This window comes from Natator depressus, chromosome 4, assembly GCF_965152275.1.
Source record: "Natator depressus isolate rNatDep1 chromosome 4, rNatDep2.hap1, whole genome shotgun sequence".
NCBI classification, from domain to species: domain Eukaryota; kingdom Metazoa; phylum Chordata; order Testudines; family Cheloniidae; genus Natator; species Natator depressus.
The window spans coordinates 34,811,307-34,820,147 of NC_134237.1; the positions used below are offsets into that span (position 1 = coordinate 34,811,307).

At 37.5% G+C, this 8,841-nt stretch overlaps 1 protein-coding gene across 2 annotated transcripts in view; it reads left to right on the forward strand.

The window, feature by feature from the left end:
- The window catches only part of AP1AR (adaptor related protein complex 1 associated regulatory protein), a 33,301-nt gene extending 24,701 nt beyond the window's left edge, over window positions 1-8,600 (forward strand). Inside the window, exon 9 of one of the 2 annotated variants that reach the window (XM_074950750.1) lies at window positions 6,294-8,600. In XM_074950750.1, coding sequence (XP_074806851.1) covers window positions 6,294-6,559 — 266 coding nt within the window. In that variant the 3' untranslated portion in view covers window positions 6,560-8,600. The remainder of the gene's footprint in view (window positions 1-6,293) is intronic. The other variant, XM_074950749.1, reaches the window with a different exon arrangement.
- Window positions 8,601-8,841: the final 241 nt, after the last annotated feature.

Genomic DNA, 8,841 nt, shown 5'->3' on the forward strand with positions numbered 1-8,841 from the left:
AGATCCTTGAGAAATCCCTGCAGGGGAGAAGGCATAGTTTCAGTGCTCTGAAAACAATTAGAAAAGACTGAGCATGACCATCTGAATGGATTCTATCCACCCCGTCCGGGTCTCTCAGTTGTCAACACCACTGACGCAGTGTGGGTGAATGTCTGAGAAGTATCAGCAAAGATATCTGTCCATTTGACCCGCATAGGCTGTTTAGGTACTGTGTTCATGGGTGCTATCAAAAGACGTGTGTAAGGGAGAGATTTGATCTCATACTACAAAAAGCCAGAAAGGTTAGAAGGGTATGGGAAAAACTTTGCGTGCTCAAGTTCTTATATATGATCTGGTTATACATTTTTGCTCTTAATGAATAAGGGATTGTTTGATTGTAGACCAAAAGTATACCAATTTTTAAAATGGGTCTCTGCCTAGTGGCCACCTAACTAGAATAAACCTTGTGAGGGAATTACACTTTGCGTGACCAAAAGAAGTTTCCCAGTTAGGGAGCTCTGAACTAAGGCTTCTGGAAATGTCTAAGTTTGTCTATATACCTTTTTACTTCATTTTCAAATTAGATGATTAGTAGTGGTGGTAAATATTTATATTATGATAGTGCCCAAAGACCCCCATTGGGATTGGGGCAGCATTGTGCTGGGTGCTCTACAAACACAAAAGAGAGAATCCCTGCCCTATAGACCAAGAGTAGACCAAGGGAAGGAGATGAGGATACATCATAAATCAGATGAGTACCACTAAACCATATATAGTAATGTTGTGGAATCACTGTATATATTTGCAGCATATTTAATCCTGTTTGGTATAGTAATTTGGTAAAGTGTTGCAGCCAACACAGGGGAATTCTAGGTAAAGAGAAACTGATCTCAGAAGTAAAAGTTTACAGCTTAGGTACAAGTGATCATGACTTGATCACATTTATAATGTGCAAACAGAAGAAAGTCCAGTCTAGTAAAAAATAAGAAACACACACACATATATATATTTAGTTAGTACTTCAATAGGGCCAATTTCACAAAGCTGAAAACAACTGTAAGCCAAATCTGCTGGGAGGAAGAATTTAATTAGAAAAATGTGAATGATGATTGGGAGTCATTTAAGAACTTTATTAGATGCTCAAAAATCCACAACAGAGGAAGAAGGCTGTCCTGGTTAAAAAACCAGCGTGGTTTAATGGAGAAGTGAAGGCAGCTATAAAAAAAATATCTGAAACAAATGGAAGAAAGGGGGAGGTTCATAGTAATGGCTACAATCAGAAATTAGGAATTGTAGAAAATTTGATAAGTCAAGGTATGAAATTTCTCCTTGTATCCAGGGCCAGCAGAGTTAAGGAAAATAAGGAGTTTTTTTAAAATATATAAAGAATCCTGACAAAGGTATTAGTCCATTACTAGAGGGAAATGGTAGCATTATCAGTAATAATGCAAAAAGGCAGAGTGTTCAAGAAATATTTCTGTTCTGAATTTTGGGGGGAAACAGATGATGCAGTTTCATCTTAACGTTACTCCTGGGGGAATTCTGTGCCAAAAAATTAAGACGTCTGTGCACAATATTTTAAAATTCTGTCAAAATAACACAATATAATCACACTAGTTTCAATTATTTTGGTAATTTATTTCAAAATACCTGTCAGCAAGTATGTCTGTAATAATACAGACAACAAAAAAGATTCAGGAAATGTTTTTGGACAAATAGATTTACTGCACATATTAATACAGAACTTTTGAGTAATTCATTTAAACTACAATACAGAAACTTATTTCCTGGACCCCTCAGAAGCCGTGCAAAGACTTAGGGGGAGTCAGGGGTAACGGAGGAGCTGATAGAGATGGAAGTAATTGCTGGGAAGGAGCCTGGAGTGAACCTGGAATGTTGTTGGGTGTGGGTGGGAGAAGTATGGAATGTTTTTTTTTTTGTTTGTTTTTTTGGGGGGGGGAGGGGGGTGTTAGGGAGTGGAGGATCCTTCTCTGTGCAGACCCTGGCTGACCTGTAGTCTCTCCCATTCAATCAAGCACATCTTCTCTGTCCCCATGTGTCCCTGTCCCCCCCCCATATCCCATGCCTTCTCACCTGGCCCCACAGGCAGGGAACTGTGAGGAACGCAGCCTCTCGGCCTTCCTATCCACTGCTGCCTGCTACATCCAGTGAGCCGGCTGTCCTTTGTTCTGGTGCCACAGCAGCCCCGGTAGGCGAAAGATGTAACTGCAGTGTCTCTCCGGCAGAATGTATTTTCTGCAGGGGACATGAATTCTGCATGTGTGCAGTGTTGCGGAATTCTCCCAGGTGTATACAGTGATGGTAACACACTTTCCATTTCACTAGTATCTTTGGAAGTTGTTAAAACAGAAGCTACTAAAGTTGGACATTTTTAAATTAGCGGGTCTAAATATCTTGCATCCAAGAGTTTTAAAAGAGCATGCTGAGGAGCTCATTAGACTGTTAATGTTGATTTTCAATGAGTCTTTGAATACCAGGGAAGTTCCAGAAGACTGGAAGAAAGCTAATTTTTAAAAAGGGTAAATGGGATGACCTAGGTATTCATAGGCCCATCAGCCTGACATCAGTCCCAGGCAAGACAGAGTAGCTAATATGGGACTCGATTAATAAAGAACTGAAGGAGGGTAATGTAATTAATGCAAATCAGTATATTTTTATGAAAAATAGATCCTGTGAAACTAACTTGACATCTTTTTTTGATGAGATTACAAAGTTTGGTTGATAAAGGTAATAGTGTTGATGTAATATATTTGGACTTCTATAAGGCATTTTACTTGGTATCGCACAACATTTTGATTAAAAAACTAGAATGGTATAAAATTAGCATGGCACACATTAAATGGATTACAAACTGGATAAATGATAGGTCTCAAAATGTAAGTATAAAAGGGGGATCATTGAGTGCGTATATCTCCAGTAGGGTCCTGTGGGAATTGGTTCTTGGCCCTGTGCTATTTAACATCTTTATCAATGACCTGGGAGAAAACATAAAATCATAATTGATAAAGTTTGCAGATGACACAGATTGGGGAAGTGGTAAAAAATGAGGAGGACAGGTCACTGATTACGAGCGATCTGGATTGCTGGAGGCCAGTTTACCAAGCAAACAATAACATATAGCCATATTAAAACCCAAAATGTATGTGACAGGTTCGATCACAGAAACCCGCTTGGGACTGTCACCTGATGTGCTGACACTACCTCTGAGCCTGTTTTCTCTGCCAGTTTGGGCTTCCAGAACCCTGCCTTGTCGAGCCAGACATGCCAGTCTGCTCCAACACAGACCCAGGGTCTGAACCACATGCCCCAAAGCTGAGGCTTAACTGAAAACAGCTTAAGAAGTGCTCCTGTCTTTAGCACCCAGACACCCAGCTCCCAATGGGATCCAAACCCCAAATCAGTTTTACTCTGTATAAAGCTTATACAGGGTAAACTCATAAATTGTCTGCCCTTTATAACACTGATAGAGAGAGATGCACAGCTGTTTGCTCCCCCAGGTATTAATCACTTACTTTGCGTTAATTAATAAGAAAAAAGTGATTTTATTAAGTATAAAAAGTAGGATTTAAGTGGTTCCAAGAAATAGACAGAACAAAGTAAATTACCAAGCAAAATAAAACAAAACATGCAAATCTAAGCCTAATACAGTAGGAAACTGAATACAGGTGAATCTCACCCTCAGAGATGTCCCAACAAGCTTCTTTCACAGACTGGACTCCTTCCTAGTCTGGGTCCAGCAATCATTCTCACCCCCATAGTTACTGTCTTTTGTTCCAGTTTCTTTCAGGCATCTTTTGGGGGTGGAGAGGCCATCTCTTGAGCCAGCTGCAGACAAAATGGAGAGGCTTCCAGGGCCTTTTATATTCTCTCTCTTGTGGCCAGAAACCCCTTTGTTCTTCTGTGTAAAGTCACAGCAACAAGATGGAGTTTGTAGCCACCTGGGCAAGTCACGTGTCCATAAATGATTCAGCTTTTTGCAGTCCGACGCCATTGTTTACATGTTAGTTTGAATGTTCTCAGGAAAGCTCAGATGTGGATTGACGTCTCCCGAAGTCCATTGTCAGTTAAGTGTTTCTTGATAGGGCACTTACTGAGAATAGTCTTTTCTCAAGAAGCTGACCAAATGCTTCATTGAGGCTACTTAGAATCAAACACATTGAGATACAAGTATATAGCCAATATTCATAACTTCGGATACAAAAATGACACACGCATACAGACAGCATAATCGTAACCAGCAAACTACAACCTTTCCATAGACACCCCACTTGACCTCCTCTGTACAAGACCTGGTGCAATCATAACACCCTGGTTGCAATAATCTATACGGTCACAGTTCATGTCAATAACGTCACAGTATAGATCTGGAAACAAAGAACATAGGCCATATTTATGGGAGGGGGAACTCTATTCTGGAAAGCTAGGACTCAGAGGGAGCCTGTGACTTTGAAAAAGATTTGTGTGTTGTGGTGGATAATCAGCTGGATATGAACTCCCAATGTCACACTGTGGCCAAAAGAGCTAACGTAGTCCTGGAATGCATAAACAAGGGAGTCTCAAGTAGGGGTATAGATGTAAAATAACTTCTGTATTTGGCACCGGTGCAACCACAGCTGAAATACTGTGTCCAGTTCTGGTGTCCATAAATCAAGGAGAATATTGATAAATTAGAGAGGGTTCAGAGAAGAGCCATGATAATGAAGCTCAATATATTTAGCTTAACAAAGAGAAGGTTAAGGGGTGACTTGATTACAGACTGTAAGTACCTACATGAGGAACACACATTTAATAATGGATTCTTCAGTCTAGCAGGGAAAGGTATAACATGATTCAATGGCTGGAAGTTGAAGCTAGACAAATTCAAACTGTAAATAGGGCTAAACTTTTAATGGTGAGAGTAATTAACCTTTGGAACAATTTACCAAGGGTTTTGGAGGATTCTCCATCACTGATATTTTTAAAATCAAGATTTGATGTTTTTCTAAAAGATTTGATCTAGGAATTATTTTGTGGAAGTTCTATGGCCTGTGTTATACAGGAGGTCAGGCTAAATTATCACAATGGTCCCTTCTGGCCTTGGAATCTATGACTTTACTGATATTTTCTATTCTTGCTCTGAATATCTTTATGGTAAACAAGTTATCATATACAGTTAACGTGGAACTGCAATAAAGTTACACTGTCATTTCACCCTGTTAACAGTATAACTTGTTAAAGGGTATTGTGTATCTTTATTGATGACACCTTCAGTGAAGTATCAGTAGCAAAGGAACAAACACATTGAAATATTGCTAAACTTCCCAAGTACCCAGTGAGTGGATGTAAACTTTTTTCCTGGAATCTCAAGTGATAAAGGATGTTTGTTATATAAATAGCATACTGAAGCAGAATCACTGCAGTAATCCAAGTTTAAAATGAGAGGGATTTAAGTAGGAGGGTAGGGTAAACCTGACCATAATGAGAACGGAGGCACAGTAAATCTTTTATTGCCTCTGCAAGCTTTCACTTCTTTCCATTGGCAGAGGAGACAGTTTATACACCTCTGGAGATGATTCAGCATTGCTAACATCCCTTTCTTTTGAAAAATCTCTAACATGTTATGCAGATTTCTGATCAACTTGGCTTAGTTTGTGTATGTATCTTGAATGTGTCCTTTTTGTACAAAGCAAAATGGTATCTGTGTCTAGGGAAACACAATTTCTGAACTTCAGAATCTGTTTCACTCGGTGAAGATTTCTTCTGATATCACTGTCAGGAAGCTACAAGCAGATACATTACTACAGATCATATGATTTAATAGGAGTTAGTAGCTTTCACAGAAATTTCATGGAACCAGAAAGTTTTTAATATGTTTGTATGTGTTCAGAATACATACATACCTATCAAGTAGAAAGGGCAGCAGATTGGTTAGTGGGAAAGACTATCAACAAAACCTGATCCTATTTAGCCATTCTTCTTGCTTTCTTTAATTTAAAAAAAAAGGCTAGAAAATAGTTTCATTATCAAATAGGTAATCAATTTCCTTGGCCAATTAACGACTAAAGAAGGTATTGATGCCCTTACTTGCATTGACATGAACAAGACTGCTTGCAGAGTGAGGTACTAGTCAGTAAGAGCAAAAGTATCAGAATCTGGCTCTAAATGTGCTTTTGTTAGCATTTAATATTTTAGCAAAAATGTGGTGACACATTCTCCTCTTCCCATGGTGTCCTGTCTCTCTCTCTCTCCCCCCCCCCCCACCCGTCCCAAAAAAAAAATAAAGTTATGGCTTAAAAAGTTATCTTAAATTGCAGGCATGAACAGAATGATTCCATTGAGAGAGCGCTCTAAAACAGAAGAAGATATACTCCGAGCAGCACTAAAATTTAGCAGCAAGAAGACAGGAAGTAATCCAGCCTCAGCTTCTGATGATTCAAATGGCTTGGAGTGGGAGAATGATTTTGTTAGTGCTGAGATGGATGATAATGGCAATTCAGAGTATGCTGGATTTGTGAATCCTGTAATAGAACTGTCTGTGTCAGACATAAATAAATCCGATGCTGATCAACAAGACAGATAGTGAAATTGTGTGGCTGTTGTTAATGGCAAAATGTTTAAAGTTAAATGGAGTGTACAGAATTTGAGTCTCGTGTAAGAAAAGGAAGGAAACCATATTGTAATGCTCTTTAGCAAGGAATTGGAATGATTGGTTATCTGAGTTACTTCAGAAATTAAGTGCAATTTTATCATCTACCTTATAATGTTTATGAAAATACTGGGTTGATTCTGTCTTGTATATTTCTGGAAATTTGGGATTCGTATAAAATTATCTGCACTAATTTAAGATTCTCAGCTTGACATAAACTATATTTTAAGTAGCCACTTTGTTTCAATATATTTCTCCTGATTTTGTTTTACATGTTGTCATTGGGCTAATATTTATCTTGAAAATAAATATTCTACATAAGTTATCTTAATACTTGAATGTATTACTTGGTGGATAAGGTTCTGTGGCCTGCAATGTGCAGGAGGTCAGACTAGATTATCATGATGGTCCCTTCTGACCTTAAAGTCTGAGAATGTGAAAGCGGTGAGAGATTACTTTTATAAATTGCCTTTTTCGGTTATGTATTTGATTTGTTCTTTAACATAGGGAGGCAGAGTCAATAGTTTCACATGTGAAATTGTCTATTTGCAATTGGTTTATTACCTCAACTTATTTCTTACCTTTTTTTTATTTCAATTATTTTCTTGTACCAAGCATAATGATTCCAATGGCATATCCAATAGAAATTTTTTTTTACAAGATTTGTCATGTAAAATGATGTATTATGTTTAGTGAAAGTATGCTACCTAAAGATTTTTTATAGCTGCTTTTCTGTACTTTAACAGAAAATTTTGAAATTTGAAAGTTAAAGGAAAATTTAGAGGACCAAAGGTTCAGTTTTTTTCACTTACAACTCATCAAATGCTGCTAGTACCAAAGTGTTTAGAGACATTTTTAACTTGTGGAATACTTACAATTTCTTCAGCTTTGTATGAATAATTCTTAAAGGCAGCATCATGTGAACAGACTTGCAGTATATGGAAAAAGAAAAAGAGTACTTGTGGCACCTTAGAGACTAAGGCGTTCACGAAAGCTTATGCTCAAATAAATTGGTTAGTCTCTAAGGTGCCACAAGTACTCCTTTTCTTTTTGCGAATACAAATTAACACGGCTGTTACTCTGAAACCTGTCAGTATATGGAAAAAATCACTTCTCTGCTAGGTTTGAAAGAAAGAGATCCTAAAACAGAGTTCCCATGGCTATATTAACACAAACAGGAATACACATCCTTTCCAGTTACAAAACAGTACATTGAACTTTTCGAGCTTTCCTGTGCTTTGTAACTGGATAGTTACCACCACTGATATGGGCTGAAACTTAAGCAGGCCTTCAGTTACCGCTAACCATGTGGAATCTGATGCATAATTTCCCCTTACATTTTGATTATGAATTATGTAAAACAAAAACTAACTGGAGAAACTGTGTAAAGCACAACTGTAAATGTGTTTTTCCTGAGCTAGCAGTAAAGCTTTACTCTCCTAATGTAAATTGTATGTTCCTCTATAGCCTCTTTCTGAATAAGGATTTTCATGTGTGGCTCTTTATTTTTAGCATAAAGGCAATGCACTTCCTCAAAGTTACAAAAAGCTACATCATCAGAAATAACTAAGTATATATTGTCTAAAGCGTGTCTAAAGCATTTAGATATCTGAGCCCCTATAATATGGCAGGTTCATGGCAGTTTGATCTTCCTCATGCCTTTTATCTAAAATTAAAATACCAGACACTTTGATTAAATATGTACATACAATGACACTTTAGGAAACAGCTAAATCTTTTAATGTATTTAACATTCCATTTCTTAATTTAAGTTGTAGCTATGTTGTTGGAAATATTTTAATGTAATATCTACATTTGCAATGCCTCTAATATGTTTTTTAAGAGTTTGTACACATCAAATGTATATTTTTGTTTTGGTGTAAGCAACTACTGTGTAATTTTTTTCTTGACATATTCATATACTGAATTCTAAGGAAGGGCAACTTTCTCAAGCTGTAAATAAACTTTTTTTTTTTTTACATGAAAACTAACCCACACAGCCTTTGTCACTTTCTTCTGTTTAAAAACCCTGTTCTGCAAACCATGGTCACAAGAGAACTACTGTTGATGACAAAGGGTCTTGATTGCTGAGCAAGTAGAAAATCAGCAAGAAGGGGGAAGATATAACTTGGACTACAGATTATTTTATTACAGTGACACACATACTTTTAACCATGGTTATTAGTAGCATTCCACTTTCACAGTTAAATGAGTCA